The 22,918-nt window shown below is 41.6% G+C and overlaps 1 protein-coding gene across 12 annotated transcripts in view; it reads left to right on the forward strand.

Annotated features, from left to right (window-relative positions):
• The window catches only part of OSBPL6 (oxysterol binding protein like 6), a 185,113-nt gene that overhangs the window by 156,308 nt on the left and 5,887 nt on the right, over positions 1–22,918 (forward strand). For all 12 annotated transcript variants that reach the window (XM_045294636.1, XM_045294633.1, XM_045294647.1 and 9 more), the window contains 9 exons: positions 2,221–2,358; positions 8,208–8,295; positions 9,043–9,296; positions 11,915–12,052; positions 12,350–12,413; positions 14,596–14,674; positions 16,988–17,132; positions 17,561–17,705; positions 19,946–20,072. In XM_045294636.1, coding sequence (XP_045150571.1) covers positions 2,221–2,358; positions 8,208–8,295; positions 9,043–9,296; positions 11,915–12,052; positions 12,350–12,413; positions 14,596–14,674; positions 16,988–17,132; positions 17,561–17,705; positions 19,946–20,072 — 1,178 coding nt within the window. The remainder of the gene's footprint in view (positions 1–2,220; positions 2,359–8,207; positions 8,296–9,042; positions 9,297–11,914; positions 12,053–12,349; positions 12,414–14,595; positions 14,675–16,987; positions 17,133–17,560; positions 17,706–19,945; positions 20,073–22,918) is intronic.

Here is a 22,918-nt window from a genome sequence, read left to right on the forward strand (position 1 = left end):
TGGGGCTGCAGAGGGATGCCCGGAACTATGTGGACCTACAGAGCTGTCTTGTGTAGGTTGGGAATTGTGACAAATAAATGTCCAACCTCCGGCTTAAAAAAAAAAAAAAAGAGAAGGCCCTTGGCCTCGGTAAGATAATCCTAACAATGCTGCTCCAACTACTGCTGCTACTGATCAGTAATAGCTAACACTTGTTGAGTGAGTACTGATGAGTCAGTGTGCTTGGCCCTGGCCTTACGAGTTTGCATGTATTATCTCACTCAATACTCACAGTGACCCTCCGAGGTAGGTGCTGTGATTATTCCAATTTTCTCAGGTTGAGAAAATGGTAGTGAGATAGGAGAGTGTTCAGTGTTTGGACAAGACTCATGTGGGCTTTTTTATGGCCCTTTCTAGAACTCTTACTTTTTATCTGTGAATCTATACTTTTCAACAGTAATATTAGAACTTGATAGAGAGTAAAACATGTAGGAGAGAGTTTTAACTACTAGTAAGACCTGATTTGCAACAACAACAAAAATCTACAGGTACAAGGGTTCTACCCCTAAGAAATACCATCTCAAGACAGCTTCTCTTTAACTAAAGTTGTCCACTTTTTACATCTGTGGATGCTGTGATCTGCCATGACACTTATGCCCATCATCATCACAAGTGTTTCTAAAGTGTTGTCATTCAAATTATATATATATATATTCTTAGTTGGAATTCTCCCTTCAACCTGTAACACTCAGAAGAACATATGAAGGGGCTTCAAATCGTTCATGGAAAGAGTCCATTATTTGTTTGTTTGTGCTGTAAATTGAGTAGAGGAGGGGTAGTGTTGATTTTTCAGACCATCAACTCTGAATTCAACAGTTTAAACCTCTCTTCTACTCCTCCCACTGATTTCTAGTCTCCCTCCTATGGTCCCCTATCCTGCCTTTCACCCATGTGAGCATCTGTCCATCCTTGAGTCCAAGGCCTCATCTTCCCACTTGGTCCTCCAAAGTCTGTTCCCTTCGGCATGCAGGTCTTTGCCTTGCTTTTCCCCTGTATGTAGTGGTCTCCTACAACATTGTCCTTGGTGAGTACCTTCACTCAGCACAGTGGTGTCCAGGGCCACCCATGTCATGAGGTGCTTTGTGGTTTCATCACTGTGTTTTAGGATGCATAGTATTCCACAGTGTGCATGACCAAAGTTTCTTCATCTGCTCTTCTACTAATGGGCATTTGGGCTGTTTCCAGCTTCTTGCGGTTGTGAACAGTGCCACAGCGAACATAGAAACACATATGTCTCTTCGTGCTATGTCTCTTACTTCTGTAGGGAATGCACCAAGCAGAGGCATTGCCAGCTGTTTGAAGTAGCACCATATCACTTTCCACAATAGTTGTACATATATTATTTATTTCATTTTTTCCATGATCTTTTTCTTTTAATCATTTTACTGGGGGCTCATACAACTCATATCACAATCCATACATACATCCATTGTGTCAAGCACATTTGTACATTTGTTGCCATCATCATTCTCAAAACATTTGCTTTCTACTTCAGCCCTTGATATCAGCTCCTCATTTTCCCCCTCCCTCCCCGCTACCCCCTCCCTAATGAACACTTGATAATTTATAAATTACTATTATTTTGTCATGTCTTACACTGTTCGTCGTCTCCCTTCACCCACTTTTCTGATGTCTGTCCCCCAGGGAGGGGGTTATCCATGATCGTTTTGAAGCCCCTTTTATATATTGTAGGTCAGTTACTTGGGCTTTTTCTTTTTGAAATAGAAAGAAATACCTTGAAAATAATTTTCTCCCCTTATTGAATAAAAATACAATTTGAAATGAAGATCCATACTCAGATCATATGTATCATTGTTTAAAAGTCCTGATCAAATTATATATATACACTATTTCAAAAGATAGCCTTTCAGAGTTTTTTTAGCATGTCTCTAGAAGTTTCTACAGATACTTCTTGAGGCACAGAATAGTACTAGTAATGACAGGCCTAAGAATAAAATAACAAACTTACCTCCACAATCAATTGTGAGGATTGCTGGGGGCTCAACCTACGAAACTCCCCTTTGTATCAATAGACCATAGATAGAACCTGTGCCTTCCAGCGCCGCATGTGGCAATGACTTGCACTCACCAATCTTGTGACGCAGTGTGCACGGCGTGCTGCAGATGCATAGCGCGTCTAACAGGGAACACGGTGAACCCATGCGCTCTTCTCTTTTGTAGGCTGGTGAGCAAATCCATGTCAGTCTCCCCCTGTCGCAGCAAGTCGCCCATGAGAGCCGCCTCTCCATGTCCGAGTCTGTGTCCGAGTTCTTCGACGCCCAGGAGGTGCTCCTCTCTGCAAGCTCCTCCGAGAACGAAGTAGGTGCTATGACGTGACGCCCGACGAGTGGGGCGCTTCAGTTTGCTTGGAAGAAAGTATGGCTGCGTTTGGTTGGTTGGTGGTTTCCTTTTTGAATACCCAAAGATTGGCAAAGCCACAAGCTTGAAAACTCTATTGGTTCCCATTTACCGGACATTAAACAATCTGGATACTGCCTTATGACTCTTTAGTAAAAGGAAGAATCAAGCATTTATTTGGGCTTTCTTATATGACCTATGTTTCAGGATAATTAAATCATTGATAACAGAGCTCTTTCTAGAAAAAGACTGTCTGATACTGGTAGAAAGAATTAGATTGTCCTCACAGATGTACTTACATTCACATACAGTTGTATTTGTCCTTAAAGTATGAATTTAGACTCAGGAGCATAACACCTCTGGCTGCAGACCACAGCAACTGCCATCAAGGTAATTGTGACTCACAGTGACCCGATAGGACAGAGTAGAACTGCTCTGTGGCTTTATTTCCAAGACTGTAACTTGCGGGACTAGAAAGCCTCGTCTTTCTCCTTCGGAACTACTGGTGATTCACAGCAGTTGATTAGGAATTTTGTCATTTGAGGTTCAATCTGTTTCATATTCTTACAAAAAGGGAAGGAAATCATTGTTAAATGTTATTTCCATAAGTGTATGAAAGAGGCCGGTGAGGGACGCATCCTGACAACTAGAAGTCAGTGATTTTGGTTGTTGGGCCTTATGAGTGAATATTAAAACAAAGTAGAAAAGAGAAAGCAAGAATGGGCACACATCACTTTTATAAAAGGAAAGAGGTAAGCTAGACTTCTCCTATCAGGCACCTCCTGTCAGGTCTCAAGTCATGCAGCAGTAGGAGAACAGACTCCCCTTCCTGAGCCTGCTGTTGTCAGGTACCATCAGGTCTGTCTGACCCACAACAGCCTTGGGCACTAGGGAATGAAACGCTGCCTGGCCCTGCACTGTCCTCACAATCACTCGTATGCTTGTGCCACTTCAATCATCTATAGTGACGACAGATAATATGAGATGGACAGACTAGCTGTCCTTGCTGATTAGCTCCTCTTTCCCTGTAGGCAAATCTGCATGAGAAGCAGCTTGCTTCATGGGAGCAGGAGGGGTGAAAGGAGTGAACTTAAAGCCTAGGAGAGTTGAGATGTAATAGCTCCTTGCTTCTGTTTCCACTGTGGGGATACTCCTGCGACGTGCCTATCTGTGGATGTCTTGAGTCAGGCCATGCTGGAAACACGTTACCAGGTTGCCATGTTATCAGATTTCCTTGTCCTAAGCTCCCGTTGCGTCTTCTGCATGTCTGGACTTTTGAGGTTGTCTAGAGAAACAAAACTAGTGACACTCTTATATTTATAAGAAAGAACTTTATATCAAGAAGACTTCCCTGTTCAACTCAAATCCATGGGTCCAATGCTAGTCAGAGCCTTCTTCAGACTCACATAACTGAAAGCTGATGACACAGAAAGGTGGAGGGTGAAGCAGGGAGATCATAGCTGGAAGGTGCAGAGTCCTGTGGACCCTCTAGGCCAGGGGTCCTCAAACTTCGGCCCGCGGGCCACTGCGGCCCACTGAGGATATTTATCCAGACCAGTAGGTGTTTTTGCCCCCTTTTGTTTTTTACTTCAAAATAAGATATGTGCAGTGTGCATAGGAATTTGTTTTTTTTTAAACTATAGTCTGGCCCTCCAACAGGTCTGAGGGACAGTGAACTGGACCCCTGTTTAAAAAGTTTGAGGACCCTGCTAGGCTGCTGAAAACATGGCAGGGTGCTGACAGCTCTCCAGATTGACAGCCCACATGTGGCTGTTGCTGGAGGCAAACAGAGAGTCCCAGCAAGGAGGAAGGCAAAGAGCCCAAGAGTAAGAGATGTTTCCAGCGTCTCTTTTATAAATAGACCACACCTTCAAGGAAGCATCGTCAGGCTGTCACCTGATTGGCAGGATGGACTCCACCCCTACACTTTCACACAGTTGCCAGTTGACATAAAATCCACTGCCACACCTTCTGAGAGCAGCCCTTTCCACCCCTTTTCCAGGTGTCTTGGGGATTGCTTGACTAAAGTACCGAGGTACTATTAGAGTGAACAAAAATAAATAGGAAAAGAAAAAAATTACTAAATAGCAACTAAATCCAGTTACTATACCCTGTTTCCCCGAAAATAAGACAGTGTCTTATATTAATTTTTGCTCCCAAAGATACGCTAGGTCTTATTTTCAGGGGATATCTTATTTTTCCATGAAGAAGAATTTGGTACACATTTATTGTTTATTGTTTTATTAAAAGAGACCTCGCACTTCCTGTCTGCTCCAGCTGTGCTGCGGCCAACAGTGAGCTGCACAGCGGCACCCGCAGCTATGGCCCAGAGTCCAGAATTACGGTAGCTTCCGGGGGGCCTTATTTTCAGGGAGGTCTTGTTTTCGGGGGGTTACCTTATATTTCACTGAGAGGCAAAATTGTAAGTAGGTCTTATTTTGGAGGGATGTCTTGCTTTCGGGGAAACAGGGTAGATATCCAAGCAAGATGGTGGTGCCCTTCCCCTGGCATAAGGTAGTGGAGAATGAACCTAGTGGTAATTGAAGGCAGGATAGGTACAAGGCTGGGCTGCATGGAAGGGATAGGTCCACTTTTGAAGCATCCTGCATTGATTAGTCTGCTCCGTGCAGTTGTCTGGAAGGCATTTGGATACTCGAGTTTGAAGCTCTAGGAAATAGCTGGTCTAGAGACAGAAGGAGGAGTCAGCGCTAAATCCATATTACCAGCTGCCTCCAGAGCCTCTAACTCAATATATCCAAAAGCAGAATGAACAAATCTGTTACATACATACACATATGTATGCACAGCCTCTTCCTGTTTCCTATCTCAGCACTCTTAAACCCATCCATTTGCATTGAATACCTGGCTGATTTCCTTCATTTCCTCTCTGGTTACCACCACCACCTACAGTGATTCACTCAGCGCTTCTGTGCCCACCAATCACTATACCTGTGGGATAGTAATATACCTGTGGAATCCTAGCAGCGGCTGCTTGGAAGTTCAGACTGGATCCTCCTCAGTATAGCTACCATCTTGGCTAGATCGCTTCTCTGCCAGACACATACGTGTCCGTAAATTCACTCACTGCCGTCTTCGTCTCCAAAGTCCAAGTCAGGGAGAACGACCCTGGTTGCTTTCTCCAAAATTTCAAACTGTTACTTCCGGCCCTCTGCCTTTTAAAAGTCAAAGCAACTTCTTTTATTTGTTGTGCCAGTTTTTTGTTTTTGTTTTGAACTATAGTGCCGTCTTACTAGAAATAAGAAAAAAACAGCAAACAGAAAAATGTATGTACTACTGATTTGCCTGACTAAAGCACTCTTTACTATGAGTAGTGGTCTCTGTTATGTTTACTAAGTATCTAAGGAGCCCTAATGATGCCATGGACTAGGCATTGTGCTACTAACCTTACAGTCAGCCATTCAAACCCACTAGCTGCTCCAACAGAGAAAGAAGAGGCTATATGCTCCCTTAAAAATTAAGGCTCAGAAATGCTATATAAGGGTCACTGTGAGTTGGCATCAGTTATAAGAATGGAAATTTACCAGTCTGTTTTCTTTCTAGATATATTTAATTTGGCCATTTATAACTTCAGCCATTTGTTTAAAAAAAAAGGCGGGGGGTGGGGGTGGGGGGCGGACTCACCAAGATCCTGAAAGCCCTTCAAGGAAAGAGTAAGTTGTGTCACAGTCCCCATTAGGCCCACTCATTAACCCCATAGCACTTTCATAACTGCAAAACCTCTCAATGCAATTCCATTTGATTCTTATGCTAGCTCTGTGAGCTAGGCAGTGTTATTTTCACTATTTTTTAAAATTTTTCACTATTTAAAGAATAAGGAAGCAAAGACTCAGAAAGATTAACCAGCTAATTAATGGCTGGACCAGGCTCTTCCTTGCATTGCCCCTAACATTTTGTATTCCTCTTCCTTGTATTTTCCCTGTAACATCTAGCAACAAAAGGGACGTTCCATGAGAAAAGAGGCTGACTCACCTGTCTCAACCTGTACTAGACTAATTCCAATGAGTATAGAGCAAAGCCCCACCCAGTGCTATCAAGTCGACCCCATTCATAGCACCCTGTATAGGGCTTCTGAGAATGTAAATCTTTACAGGCTCAGACAGCCTCATCTTTCTCCCAAGGAATGGCTGGTGGGTTTGAACTGACCAACCTTGTGGTTAGCAACCCATTGCTTAACCCAAAGCACCACCAGAACAAGTACTCAAAATATAGTTGCTATCTAAAGAAGAAAGGAAGGAATGTTTACCGCATATGAACATGATGAATCTGAGAACTGGCTGGGCATTAAGTGTCTTACAGTAACATTATCTATGCCTAGGTGAAAAACCCTCCTTTTGAGATATCTACCCATACATTTCACTTACAGAAAGCTCAGTTCCTTAAAAGGAAAATGATTGCTTCCACAATAATGTACGTGCATAGTTTCTTCTCCTAAACTGGCTTCTGCAGCACTGCATGCCTTGTGGTATTGAAAAAACAAAACAAACTTGAGCTCTTTGAATCCCTACGCTTAAAAAGAAATATTTGGCTCCGGAACATCTTGGCCATGAGGAGAACAAACAACCTATCCAGTGTATAGTAATTGCCCTCTTACATAATGCGGACGACTCTTGACTGGGCAGGGTAGCATGCGTGGACCATCGCCAAGCGAGTCCATCTTAGTGACTGCACGCAAGCAGGTGATCTGCACAGGTCTTAATGCCCGTGGTCACTTTAGAATATGTTTGTGCCGGTTTCAGATCATTTCTGTAACACATTGATTTGAAAGAGAGAATATAAGAGGAATACGCTGTTAATGCCCTTTTGTAGACTAAGCATGAGTGTTTTCTAACAAATGTCCAAACAGTAAGCATTCGTGTCACGAATTCTCTTTGGGCAGGGACTGCTTAGCTTGGCAGAACAATCTCTTAAAAGAATCTCTTTCTCTATTTTATCAGCCTTAAGAAGGTGGCCTTTCGTATAACTTTCAGTTCTGCTGCAGTTAATACCCACAGCTACTTTCTTAGGGGGCTCTGGTGGCAAAGTGGTTATGCGCGGGGCTGCTAATCTCAAGGTCAGCCTTTCAAAAGTATTAGCCAGTTCCACAGGAGAAAGATGAGGTTTCTACTCCTGTGAAGAGTTACAGTCTCAGAAACTCACTGGGACACTTCTACCCTGTCCAATAGGGCCGCGATGACCTGCAGGGTCAGAAGTGGCTCTTTGGCAGTGCATTTGGTTTTTGTTGTTGTTTTGCCCCATTCTCACTGTATTGTATTTCAATGGACCTGTTTAAGGACTGCCCTTCTCAAACAAGGCAGGGAGGAAGCTACTTGAAGACTAAGGAAATGTTTGAGCAATTGCTGTATCTCGGCTCATGGTAGAACCTCAAAGACCCACTGCAAGCACACCGAATCCCTTTCTTCCCCTGACCTCTAGTTCTCATTTGAACAGTACCCCCAGCCCACTTACCTATGTGGCCAGGCTTCAAAGACAGCTGTTGGGGAAAATCGATGTGATATGAAAAGGGGAGAATGACCATAAAATGGACGATGCCTACCTCCTTACATACCTGCCAAATCAGGGAGGGTTAGGGTCCAGCCGACAGCAGCCTGCATCACACTCAGCTCCCACCATGCATGCGTCACTGCAGGGAGATAGTATATACCTTCCTGTGGTCGTCAGTGGGTAATGTCAGATAATGAGAGAGTGGACACGTGTGAAGTAGGTGTGTGTCTTGTTTTTAAGTGTTTAATTATCTGAGCTTTGAGACTGAATGATAATCCTGCACCCTTTTATTGCCTTCCCTTCCCTAGGCTTCTGATGACGAGTCTTATATCAGTGACGTGAGTGATAATATATCAGAAGACAACACGAGTGTTGCAGACAACATTTCTCGGCAAAGTATGCACTTTGAACTTCCAAGTTGTTCTACCTGCCCACCAAATTACAGCTCTGGTGACGTCATGAAGTCCTTTCCATCCCCTCCCGAATTTTCTGTTGCAGTTGATTGTTCAATAGAGTTTACATCCGTAGAATCTGTGGAAGCAGATGATTTGAAAATATTCAGGGAGATGGTTTAGAGCAAAGCCTTTCACTTCATGTTCATACCAAACATTTGGTCCTTTTAAATAAACTGGCTTATTATCTTTTCTTTAAGAATACTTTAAAATCTTATTTTAAAACCTTATACTGGTAGTTGTACATTTGTATTGAAATGATTCTTTTTTTTTCTTTTAACTTTGATTGTGTGTTAGGTAGGGGTTGACATTTCAGGCCATTATTTTTGGTATTCAACAACTTAAGCATTTATCTAACCTCCCAAAAGCTTGTCTTTTTTTTTTTTTTTTTTTTTGGTACTCCCTTTTTATGTCCTCCCCTCGCCACTATTAGAAAAGAAACAAATAAGAATAACAGTTTTCTTACCAAAAGAAATCGGCGTTGATGGTTACCAGTAGTGGGAGAGGAGGGGAGGAGGAGAAGCATAGACTAAGAGGTGGGCGAAGGGAAGATCATGTAGGAGAGTCCGGTCAGCGACTCCGTTTATTCTCAGAAATGTGCTCCATCGGAAGAGTCGTTTCCCTCTGATCTCGTGCAATGGGAAAAGCAGGGTCCCCTTCGCTGTGGTTCTCATCTCTCTCCCTCTTCCAGTCCTCAACGGGGAGCTTACAGGAGGGGCTTTCCGGAACGGGCGCCGAACATGCCTCCCGGCGCCCTGCCCCGACACCAGTAACATCAACCTGTGGAATATCCTGAGGAACAACATCGGTAAAGACCTGTCTAAAGTCTCCATGCCGGTGGAGCTCAACGAGCCCCTCAACACGCTGCAGCATCTCTGTGAGGAAATGGAATACAGCGAGCTCCTGGACAAGGCCTCGGAAACCGACGACCCCTACGAGCGCATGGTAATAAGCTGGGATTGGTCAGTCCTGGACCACAACTAAGCCAGAATTCATTAGGATGACATACGAGGGGCTTCTAAAAGTTAGTGGGACGTTCCCTTATCATTTAATTCCATTGAAGTGCTTCCACCACGACTACATTAGGAGACAGTTTTTAAGGAACATTCTTCCGACACAGATGAGAGGGTTTGTTTGTACAGATGACTCCGGAGCAAAAAGCTCCATGTACTCTCATGATTTAGCTCTGGTTTCGAGGGTGTTAAAGCTTGCATGCCTAGCTGTCTGTGGGGTCCTTGAGTGGTAGGAATGGTCAATATGATCAGCTGCTAATGGAAAGTTCAGAGTTTGAATTGTCGAGGGGATTGTTATAAGAGCTGTAAGCGCTGCCAATAAAATGATCTGTAAAACTAGAAAAGTTCAGAATTTGAGTGTGCCCAAAGGAACCCAGGGAGAAAGTTCTGGCAGTCCACATGTTAAAAATCAGCGTTGAAAACCCTATAGGGCACAGTTCCACTCTGATACCCCTGGGGCCGCATGAGCCAACGTTGAATTGCTGGGACTTGGTTAGCTTCACTATATCAGCTTTTCCTAAATGTCAGGGTAATTTCTTTGTTCAGCAACGTTGGCTGGAGAAGGAGTTTCCTATTTATACTTTGGCCAGGCTCTATTCCATATGATTCTGGGAAACTCCCTTACTCCTGAAAATCACCAGCACCACATCTCTCCTCCGTATCACTGTGATGGTAGGAATGATACAGTCTGTTCACCAAGTTTCAGATATTTGAATTCTCGGATATTCCTAGTATTAGTTTTCTAGGACTGCCATAATGGAAAACACAAATGCCATCAAATCAGCTTTCATTGGCACGGAGCATGTAAAATCAGTAACAAGGAGCAAACAAATCCGGAAATAACTCAAAATAAGAAGGAAGAGATGCAAACCTTTTATTAATAATCAAAACATGGAGTGTATGAAGTATAAATCTAGGAAAATTACAGTGAAATGGAGTGCCTAAAGATCAATATCCTAGGCATTAGTGAGCTGAATGTACTGTTATTGGCCATTGTGAATCAGGCAATCATATAGTCACATTCCAATGGTCACGTTCATAATCATATGATCACATATATAGTCCAAAAGAATGGTTTGAGATCTATCCTGAAGTTCAAGTCTGTCAGTGAAAGGATGCTACTTGTGCACTTATAAGGAAGAACAACCAGTTTATAGAGCTATTGTTAAATATATGCACCAACTACAAATGCCAAAGATAAAGAAATGAAAGATTCTACCATGAATTTGATGAGATGTGCAATCAAGGTGTATTGATGGTGTACTGATGGTGGGATGTCAAAGTTGTAAACCAAGAAGAAGGATCAGTCGCTGGAAAAGATGGTCTTGATGGTGGAAATGACACCAGAGGTCACAGTTTGCATGTGACAGAATTTTGCAAGACAATGACATATTCACAGCAATATCATTTTTCAACAATATACATGGCAACTATGCACATGAGCACCAATGGACTACCCAGGAATCAAATGTACTGTGTTTGTGAAAAGAGAGGTTGAGAAGCTCAGTGTTGCCAGTCAGAAGAAGTAGAGTAGAACGGACCATGAATTGCTCATATTGCAAGTTCATGTTAGAGTAAAGAACATTAAAGCAAGTCCCTAAGAGCCAAAGTCCATCCTGGAGAGAGCAGATTTGACACACTGAACACTCATGACCAGACAAGTTGTGGGATAACATCAAGGATATCATCCATAAAGAAAACAAGCTCGGGAAAGAAAAAAAGACCAAAATAGATTCCAGAATAGACTGAAGTTTGCTCTGGGATGCGGAAAGGCAAAAGTGAAAGGAAGAAGTGATGGAGTAAAAAAGCTGAATTCATGGTAGCTTGAGAAGATAAAGTGGTCTAATGAAATGTGGAAAGTGGGAAGAACATACATGGCATTTTTCAAGCTAAAAGAATGGAAGAAAATGTTCAGTCATCAAGTTGCAGTGTTACAAGTACACCGGATTATACAGGCAAGATATTGAGTAATGCAGGAAGCATCAAGGGAAAATGGAAGAAACCCCCAGTCACTATACCAAAAAGAATTGATTGATAGCCATTCACTATAAGAGGTAACAAAGGAATCAAGGAGATCAAGCTGCAACAAGATTGGAGGGAGGCTTATTAAAAACCTGTGGTGTAGAGAGGACACACCTTGTTTGCTGCAATCAAGGAGGAATCCCAGACAGCAGTCTTCAGCGCCCTGTATTGTCAGAAGAATGAGCAAACTTGCGCTTGCAGGACTGCCAGGATGTTCTCTGGAAACAAAGATGGTGAGACACTGTATCACATACTTTGGACACGTTATCAAGAGGGGCCTAACCCTGAAGGACTCATGCTCGGTACAGTAGTAGGTCCACCCCAAAGAAGAGCCTCAACGAGCGAAATTGACACAGTGGCTGCACCGATGGGCTCAAAGGCGGCATCACCTGTGGGGCTCGTGCAGTGCCGCCCTGGGCAGTGTTTCGTTCTGCTTCACAGAGCGTTGCTGTGGGTCAGAGCTGGCTCGATGGCACCCGACGACAACAACAACAACATATTGTTTTCCTTTCTTCCATGTTTTAACAGGTTCTTATTGCTGCATTTGCAGTTTCAGGATATTGCTCCACCTATTTCAGAGCAGGAAGTAAGCCATTCAACCCGGTCCTGGGAGAGACTTACGAGTGCATCAGAGAAGACAAGGGATTCCGATTTTTCTCAGAACAAGTAAGTCCCGTTCGAACCAACGGAGAGAACCATCGGTTTGGGGTGATTTATATCATTTAACAGAAAACTCATTGAGCTCGTCTGCCTAGCTGTTTATAAATTCTCTCTGTTGAAGCATGATATCTGAAAGCTAACGGTTTACCAATTCACTTACCGTTTTTGAGAATAATTCATTAATATAGATGAATGAAGTGATTAATTTATTTCAGAGTTAGCCAATATGTGGTATAAAAATTGTTAGGTGTGTTCGTTTGAGTACTGATTTCTATAACCTTACTTTTTGTTTGCCATTGCCAGGTTAGCCATCATCCACCCATTTCTGCCTGTCACTGTGAATCAAAGGATTTTGTGTTTTGGCAAGGTTTGTATTTCCGTTATAATTTAAAAATCAACTTCATGTGCCTATGGAAAAGTCTCTAATGTCTAAAGGTACAAATATTCTCTTGTTGAAGGCAATTGCTGCTGATTTACACATTTCTTGACCTAAATATGGAATTAGGAGTCCCGCTCATGTGGTGGGTTAGGGTTAGACTGCTATTCTCAAGGTGGGGGCTGCAAATCTACCAGCCACTTTTCAGGAAAAAGATGAAGTTTTCTGCTCCCATAAAAATGTATAACATAGGTTCCCAAACTAATGGGGCCTACCACCCCCTTTTAGTGCTTGTACTATAACCCATCCGTAACCAGAGTGTAGTGTAGGTATCTGCTTTTGCAGCCCACCCTTGGATCATTCCAGCACCCCTCAGGGGCAGAATAGCTCACTTTGGGAAACACTGATTTAATGCCTCGGGAACCCTATGGAGCTATTCTGTTGTGTCCTATGAGGTTGCTGTGAGTTGGGATTATCTCAGTAGTGTACGTTTGTTTTGTTTTGTTTTGATCTCTCGTCTAAGAGACACAACCTGGGGACAGCAGGGGTCCATGCTGATGTTGCAGCTCAAGGCTATCACTTTACCTCATTGTGCTTCGTTACCTGGAGATTCTACAGGTTGCCTTCTTGCTTCCTTGCGTATGCAAAGAGATCACATTGGGCTGTGAGCCTCAAGGTTCACAGTTGAAACCACCAGCTGCTCGTTGGTAGAAAGACAGGACTTTTCTACTCCTGCAAACAGTTACAGTCTGGGGCATTCACAGAGCGCTCCTACCTTGTCCTAGAGAGTCAGTATTGGCTCGATGGCAATGAGTTTGGTTTTTCTTTTTTCTCTTTTTAATCTGTCACAGTCTATTTGGATTTAGAAACATGCAGTAGTTCCTGTCTTTTACTAGTTGGTGCTCAGAAATTGGGATGAAAGCCTCTGTTCACTAAGTATAAATCATGGCTCCAGAGTTTGAATGGCTCGTCATTGCTCACAGAATGACTCTTCAACTGCATTTCCTCAAACTGAAAACACACATTCGCAATGATAGAACATCATAACTGTATCTTATTGAAAAAATAGAATGTATACCCACTCCTTGCTTTTACTGACCTGGCTAGTTTTCAAAGACCAGTTGTTATTCGAAAATGGAGAATGACCACATCAGGTCACAAAATGGAGAGGGACTAGATCATTAAAGTACATCATTGTATAACTACCAAACCACTGGGTTTTGTGGCCCAGCGAAGCGGACACGTAACCCTAACCTTCACAGCCAGCATTACTCTTCCTTGTACTTCAGCAACGAACTTCAACATTTGTTACTACTAGACGAAGTAGTAATAAATACACAGAGTAGATAGACAAGTAGATTTTTTTACTATTGCCATCATTTCAGAATGTCAGGTAACAAGATAGTCATTAAGTGAAGAGTAGGTATAAATCATTTCTTGGTCTGACAAAGATTTGGAAATTTTGTGGAGACAGCATTACGTTTCTTCAGTTCATCAAAATGGAATCGAGCAGCAATGAAGAATTCCCAGGTTAATCTGAGTTTCTAAGAGTAAAACATAAAGTCATCATGCGAGATAAAGTGTTTGATCCTGATTGTATCTCAACAACCTGTGTAGGAACGTGTTTATTAATGGTACTTTCTCATAAATCTTGTATATATTTATTTAGTTATTTATTTCCTGTTCTCTCAAATCATATAGCTCTTCCAAAATGGGGGTGGGGTAATGTATAAAATCAATGCTATTGTCCTACTACAACTATTTTTACTATACACATGGTATTTGATAGGGGTAGCAACTATTTCTGTCTGTTGGTGAACATTTCTAAGAATATATATTTCTTTTTCTGGATATGAGAACACAACACTACGCATATATGTCTATATGCGTATGCTCACATGCACACACACACACACAATAGCCCAGACTTTTCTCCATTGTATTAATTCGGAGCATGGATTATGGAGAAGAGTAATATTCATGTGTTCTACTTCACAGGTAATCTTTTCATCTTAGGCGATCTTTAGAGTCTTACCATTTGAATATCATTGAAACAATGTAATGTCCATTCTGATATAAAAAATGCTTTGTGAAGAGTAACACAAAAGTTGATCTGTGGAACCAGTTATGAACTATGGAGTATTGGTTTTTGTCCTCTGCCTATGCTGTTTAGATATCCGATGGAAAAACAAGTTCTGGGGGAAGTCCATGGAAATCCTGCCTGTGGGAACACTGAATGTCGTGCTTCCAAAGTAAGTTGCTCTCATCCTCCTTTTGATTTCTTACCACTTTTGTAATCAGAAAGGAGCATTTCAGATTCCAAAATGTGCCACCGCTTCATTTCTCTATATGCCTGAACCTTCTGTTCACTTGACCAACGTTTCGAGAGTGGACAAGAGTCGATGAGAACATGAGCGTCTGTCTCAAAGCTGCCTTTGTGTATGTAGTCACATCCTCACTCATTAGTCAGCAGGGGTGCCCACCAGGTCCCGGCTCTGTGTGACATAGTCTCCCTTCCGGAAGTTTCTTTTCTATACAATTTATAATTTCCATTTTGAGTTCATCTTAAATCCATGGATTTATTTATTTATTTGTTTATGCTCAGGAAGAATAGTGAGCTTCTTTTCTTACTTCCTTTTTGTGTTTGTAGGGAATGTAGCCTATGAAAGTCTTGAAATAGATATACTTTTTAATTAGGGCTTTTTTTTTTTTTAAGACCAAGAGCTTGTTTTTATTTGATTGGGTTTTTTTGTTTGGTTGATTGGCTGAGAAGTTTTATTTTGTGTTTTTGTTTAACTTTTTCTTGTGAATCGGGTGACAGTTTACAGTGCAAGTTGCAAGCTGGTTTTCCACTCAACAATTCATACACATTTTAATCCATTTCATTGATTGCAATCCCTCCAATGTATCATCTCATATCCCACTTCCTTCTGTGTTTCTTGTTTCCATTCCTCCTTCTTTCCAAACCCTTCTGAATTTGTTCTTATGCAAATGCAGCTTTTGATCTCAGCTGGGGGGTTAGTGTAAGGTCTGCTGCCTCTCTAGTGCTATCTTCCCCTTAGAGTGCTAGGCTGAAAACTGAGCTACAGGAGTGAGTTCACTTCCAGACATAGAGGATGACTGAGGGTCATACTCGGGGTTTTCACCTGTCTACATCCAACAAGTAAGGCGAGTCTTTTTTTAATGATTTTGAGTTTTGTTCCACATTTTCCTCCTGCTAATGTGATTTCCTTCTAATGTGATCCCTTTCAGAGCAGTAGGTAGTGGTAGCTGGACACCACCTAGTTCTTCTGGTCTCAGGATCATAGAAACTGATGTTCATGCAGTTCATATCTATTGGACTAATTGTTCTCATGAATGTTGAATTTTCATGACTCTTGTTTCCTCTCAACGGGGAGAGATCAATAGTTGTATCTTAAATGGCCACTCACAACATTTGAAGGCCCCAGTCCCTCACTATTCAAAGTTTGTTTTTGTCACTTAAATGATAGGACTGGTTGCTGGGTTGGTGGAGGCAGGGAGGCGGGGGAAGTATCTCTAGGACATAAAATAAACTCGAAATATTTGCAAATTTGGAAAGAAGGAGGGGTTCCCAGGTGCATATAGTGCTTGCATAATACCAATTCATTGATTTTATAAGGATGCCAAGTATTTCATTTTATTTGAAAAGAAACATAATGTGCAAACCTCATTGTTATTTAAAGCTGTCATATCTCATTCCTTGGCAGAAATCCTTTTACCCATACTCCCCAGAATTTGCATTAGGTCTGAGCCATCTTCCTTATATGCCTCTGTCTTTTCCCAAAGAAGTAGCCACCTCTTTGGGTCTTACTGGTGAAGTAGGAAACAATGTTCTCAGGGTGATCTTTCTTGAATGCACACGCTGTCATGTCACCCTTCTGTCTTAACTTATCCTTCCACAAGGTCCTATTGCTGGCCAGGTGAATGCAGACTCGTTGATATGTCATTTCAGACCGTTCCTGCTCTGCCTCCGCATCCCTCATCAACTTTGCCACCCGGTCACACCTACTTCCCAAAACCCACCACTCAGGTCCCAGAAGCATCATGTTCTTCTAGCCTCTGTCTTTTGTTGATGCTTTCCCTAGTCCCCTGATCCCCTCCTATCCATCCTCCAAATCTTAGCCAAACCTTACCTCCTCTAGAGAATCGTCCTTGAATGGATGAATTCTGTCATACATATTTGTGACTACATATTTGTAACTAAGGAGTACAAGTGTCAAAGTGGGCTGTGTGTTGGGCTGCTAAATGCAGGGTCAGCAAGTTGAAACCATCAGCTGCTTTTTGGGGAAAAGATGAGGCTTTCTACTCCTGTAAAGATTTACAGTTTCTGAAACACTTCACAGAGACACTTCAACTCTGTCCTTTAGGGTCCCTGTGAATTGAAGTGGACTCCATGACAGTGAGATTAGTTTTTAGTAATTTCCAGGGAGGGGATTCCGGAAGCATTCTTTGACCAAAGAATATTCTTGGTAGTATAATCAGTAATACATATTTGTGGCCTTCCCTGTTTTTAACTAATGTTACCATTCTTTCTCCATCACTAGATATGGAGATTGCTACGTGTGGAATAAAGTCACCACGTGCATACACAACATCCTCAGTGGGAGGAGATGGATAGAGCACTATGGAGAAATCACCGTTAGAAATACCAAAAGCAGTGTTTGCATTTGCAAACTCACATTCGTCAAGGTAAAGAATGTCATTCAACATCATGCAGGCAAAATAGAGTCAAACACTAGCCTGGGGAAGATTGGAAGAATTATAACCATTACCTTTAAACCGCAGCAAGTGAATCTGTCCTGTATCTTTGGTTCTTTAAGGACATTTTAGATGAGAGAGAAGAATCAACTAAGCTTTCTCTCTTTTTTTCAATCATGATACAACACAGAAGGTAGATTGTCTCTTTCTTGAAAATTCTGATATCTAATATTTTGAAAGACACCATTCTATTTCATTTTTTAAAAAAACACATTTGAGATACATTTTTATATAGCTGGATAAATAATACCAAGCTTAAGAGTATGTCCAAAAAAATAAGTAGAATATTTCCCATACAGGGGTTATAGAGATTGGCATTGTTGCAATGGGCTATCTTCATTGGAGGTTGATTTTTCCAGGTGAATTATTGGAACTCTAATGTGAATGAAGTCCAGGGTGTTGTGATGGATCAGGAGGGGAAGGTGGTCCATCGGCTGTTTGGGAAGTGGCATGAGGGGCTCTACTGTGGTGTGGCCCCATCAGCAAAGTGCATCTGGAGACCAGGTGAGGCTGGCAGGAGTGCCCTGCCCCAAGAGGGCACCAGGAATGAATGCCAGGTCATCCCATCCAATTTACCTTACATTTTCTTTAACAGTAAGGTTAAAAACAGAGGTTTGTAAAGGCAGTTGAAGCTACACTCACACTTGGTGTATAAGTTATGGAAGTCCTAATATTTGGTGCTTGATAGGAGCAAGTTGTAAAATTTTGGCCATATTTCTTTCTGGCCACATGTCAGAACTTTTATCTCCATGTAAAACTACTTTAAGTATATATAATATCTGCATCTCAAAAGGTAGTTATGTTTATTAAACAATTTAGATTGTTGAAATCCAACATAAGTCCCTCCACATAGTATTTAGTTTCTATGTTAATTATGCAAAGGAAAACCTGCAAGCATATACAATCTTCAAACCCCTGAAGTCACCAGGGTAAATGATCTTTTCACTTTAGCATCAAAAAGCTGCAGTAGATTGGCAATATAATTAAATACATCAAAAGAGTATATAATTATTAAATATAAGCAGAACATGTCTCTACATGACATTGATTTTCACTGGTATTGCCCTTAATCCTGGATTTTTAATGAGTCATTAGTTGCTTGAGAGACATCAATGAGCATTTAAATACCTTGCTAGTGGAGTGGTTCATTCATCCATTTCAGTAACGGTTCTTGCCTCCTGCTGGCATAGTTCTGAGTCAGACTGCCCGCCGGAAGGTCAGCTGCTCCCTGGGGGAAAGAGGAGGCTCACTATTCCCTTAAAGACTTGCAGTCTCGCCAGTTCTCTGTCCTCAATGGCCGTGAGTGGAACTGTACTTCAGACTTTATTCTAAGAGCTTGAGATGCACTAATGGACGAAACAGACAAAGATTTTGTTTGAAGATTTAGTTCCAAAGTGTCAATAAATATTAATTTTGATACAATGTTTTCTAAGAAGACGTAAATAGCATGTTTCTGGGAAAACCATAGTCATCATAATTAATGAGGCTTGCATTTAGTAAGGTTGTTGAATTCTTTTTATATATATACATATATACATGACTTTATATATAACATAAGAAATAAACAGTTAATTAAGCTATAGAGCAGTACAAATGGCTCAGTGCAACTCACTCCCGTGAGACAGTTGTGAGACACTGGCAGTCCTTCAAGTCGTGAGGGCCGCCAGGTAGTCCTCAGTAGAGCAATTCATGCTATCCGGCCACAGGCAGCAAACAGCAAGGCAGGTCACCAACAGTCAGCCAGATGACAGGGTCCGACAGTCCCCAGCTCAAGAGATGTATACTCCAGTAATGTAAAGAAGCAGGTCTTGAAGGAGCCTCAAATGACAGCGACACAGTCCACAGGTTGGTTGTCCCACAGGTAGTGATCTTGCAAATTGAGGCAGAGAACAATCTAAGGCAGCCGCACACCGGTCCAATCATCAAAGAGCAAGAGACAAAGAAGGCAAGGCTCGCAGAGGCCATTTGTCTCTCTGCCCTTCAATTCATCCACATATGTTCATTGGCCAAGTTGGGGTGGTTGAATTCTTTGAGGAGGCTGTGGTGTAATGAGTTACGTGTTGGGCTGCTAACCACAAGGTCGGCAGTCCAAATCCACCAGTTGCTCCTTGAGAGTAAAATGAAGCATTCTGATCCCATAAAGCTTTACAGTCTCAGAAGCTATAGAAGCAGTTCTATAGCAGTGCTATGAACTCTGTTCTCTACCTGTGCTCTGAGTCAGCATTAACTTGATGATGGCAGTGGCTATTGAACTTTTTAAAGAAAAATTCGGTAATCATTTAGCCCGAGAATCTCAACCTGTGGGGGTTGAACAGCCCTTTCACAGGATCGCCCGATTCATAGCAGTAGCCAAATGACAGTGATGAAGTAGCAACAAAAATAATTTTATGTTTGGGGGTCAGCACAACATGAGGAACTGTATTAAAGGGTCACAGCATTAGGAAGGTTGAGAACCACTGGTTTAGCCAGTGAGATTACTGAATTTTTAAATTACATAATTTTGTTAATTTTTAAACCTGGATTTTTTTGTTTTACGATTATTCATATCATCTATGAATTGGTCAGTTCTAATTACCAACATAAAGTTCACCACCTAGCAAAATAGAACTGATACAATTCACTAGAAAACGTGTGTAGAATTGATACTCGTCCAAGTGTGAGTATGAATGCAATGGGTCAGCCAGCGATTTGAGTTCTCTAAGCCTTTTTCGTCTCTCAGCAATGGCCCATCTGTCACCCTCCAGGTTCCATGCCAACCAACTATGAGCTCTACTACGGCTTCACAAGATTCGCTATTGAACTCAATGAGTTAGATCCTGTGTTAAAAGACCTCCTTCCACCAACAGATGCGCGATTCCGGCCAGATCAGAGGTAAGGATGCCAGTGTTTAAGATGCACACAGATAGGACTATGGATGTCATAGAGATTCACTTCCCCGACATCGTTTATTCATTCCGCCAGACATTGTGGTTCAAACAGTTTGGTGCTTGACTCCTAGCCTGAAGCTTCTAACCTATCCAGGTGGCTCGCTAGACGAGCCTGGTGATACGTGCTGGAAGGTGACTGTTTTGAAAACCCTGTGGAGTAGTTGTAAACTGTATACAAAGGGTTACTAGCAATCAGAACCAATTTAACTGCAACTCATGACACAAGCTCTCGCTGAAGTAGTGCCCATAGGCTATCATATGAGAAGGTTGTTTGTCTCAACTACAAGGTTTCCCACAGCACAGATGTTTGTCAACAAAAAATTTTATCTACCCTCTAAAAAGAATGACTAAAGGTTTATATATTCAATGGACAAGCTCCACTGAATACAAACTTACTCTTCTCCAAGTGTTTTATTTTAAATTATTTTCCCTTATTATTCTATAAGAGGGAGTTATCTTTCAAGCTAGAGAATTGTATGGCATGGGAACAGAGAAATACTTTGAAAGCCCAGAATTTGCCCATCATAGGTTTTTTGGTTTGTTTTTTAAAGATTTATTTTTTGTTTTGTTTTTCTTTTATTTTTTTTAATCTTTTTTTATTCATCACTTTATTAGGGGGAACTCTTACAAATCTTATGACAATCCATCATTCAGTTGTATTAAGCACACTTGTGCATATGTTGCCATCAACATTTCCAAAATATTTTCTTTCTATTTGAGCCCTTAGTATCAACTCCTCTTTTTTCCCCTCCCTTCCCCACCCTCCCACTTTCGTGAATTCTTGGTCCATTATATACTTAATATAGTTGTTATTTCATGTCTTACATTGTCCATTATCTCCCTTCACCCACATTTCTGTTCTTAATCCCCCTAGGGAGTGGGCTATATATTCAACCTTGTGATGGGTTCCCCCTTTCTCACCCTTCCCCCACCACTCCCCTGCCCCCATGATATTGTAACTCCCACTACTATTTCTGGGGGTTTTATCTGTCCTGAATTCCATGTGTTGAGAGCTCTTATCTGTACCAATGTACTCCAGCCTAGCCAGATTTGTAAGGTAGAACTGGGTCATGGTAGTGGAGGGGAGGAGGCATTCAGGAACTAAAGGAATGATGTGTTAACAGATTTATTGACATAAAATCCTCATATCATACAATTCAATAGTTCAGCCACATTAAAAAGGGTTGCACAACCATCACCACAGTCAATTTTAGGCCATTGTCTTCTTTCTTGCACTTGATTTTAGCTCCCTCCCTCCCTCCCCCTGAACCTCCTCTGCCGTGCCCTTCCAAACCAAACTCACTGCCATGTAGCCATCCCTGACTCGTAGTGATCCTGTTATATGTCAGGGCAGCACTGCCCCTGTGGGTTTCTGATCCTAACTCTTTATGGGAGCAGGAAGCCTCATCTTTCTTCCGCAGAGCATCTGGTGATTTCAAACAGCTGATCTTGAGGTTATCCCAAAAGTAATCAATATGCCACCAGAGCTCTTGGAACAGACAGACAGTGGGTCAAAAGGGAAGTCACCTGACAGGGTGTCACATTTTACCCTAACTACAGCTATCCCAATCCACCTATGCACTCTGATCGCAAGGCCATTCACTTCCCATAAGTTGTGCGTGAGATATGCCTTCTGATTCATTTCTCCATCAAACATAGATCTGCACGCATTGTGTCCTGTATTTTCATTCCTATGGAAATAATAATACATTACTTCTCCCAGAGTTTCCATGTTGTTTCTGTTACATGCAATTAAATGTGCTCCAGCCCACAGCGTCCGTATGTACAATAGGGCAAAACAATTAAACCTGAGCCTGCACCAACTTTTTCTGATTACAGTTTTTTTTTCACTTTGTCTTCTGCCAAAATGTTTTCAGTATTACCTGCTCTACTATTCAGATCTCTTAAATATAAATTACATATTTTCTTAAATTTTTAAACCTGGATTTTTTGTTTTACTATTACTCATATCATATATGAATCTATCACTTCTAATTACTGTATTCCCTTCCCCTCTCTCCAGAATAATCTCATTATATGGCATTCAAATCTATTAGTAATAAGTGTATTTTATTCTTTCTTAAAGTCATTAAAAGTCATAAATACTAGAATCATGTGTTCTTTAGGTGGATTAAGTACATTATATTGTGCTGGGTGGTGAATTTCCTGTGCCAGGCATATCATACCATATCATATCATATGCCTGTTCTTGCCTCTCATTTTGAAATGGAAATATTTGCAACTCACCATTGGATCTTTTAAATCTGCTTCTTTTTTAAAAAAAATTCTATCATAACCTTCTATTCCTGAGTTTCATACGCTATTAATTTCCTATTCTTTGGCCTTGGTCATTTTCACTACTTGTTACCTATTTTAAACGCCACCTATAGTCTTCAACAACGGCTTCTTTTTGTTTTGTTTTACATACTTTTTTAGCAATATGACATAATGCAACCATCACCACTGTCTACTTGCAAAAGTTCCTCTGTGTCCCAAACAGAAGCTCAGCGTGTTAGTCTGGTACTTTAGAGAAACAAATCCACAGAAACTCATGTGTAAGAGAGAGGGGTTTTTTTTTACCCTAACCCTAACAGAGAGTTTTATATAAAGGTTAAGTGTGCATCAAGAAAACATCCCAACCCAGTGCTGCCCAAGCCCACAAGTCCAACATTAACCCATATGTCCAACACCAATCCACAAAGTCCTCCTCCATCTCACAAAACAGACGCAATGATGCCGACTGCAGGAGGAAAGCCAAGTCAGTGAGCCTGTAAACATCTAGGCACTGGC

The sequence above is a fragment of the Echinops telfairi genome, unplaced genomic scaffold, assembly GCF_000313985.2.
Source record: "Echinops telfairi isolate 266 unplaced genomic scaffold, ASM31398v2 ScPeMD7_3;HRSCAF=10, whole genome shotgun sequence".
Taxonomy (NCBI): Eukaryota; Metazoa; Chordata; class Mammalia; order Afrosoricida; family Tenrecidae; genus Echinops; species Echinops telfairi.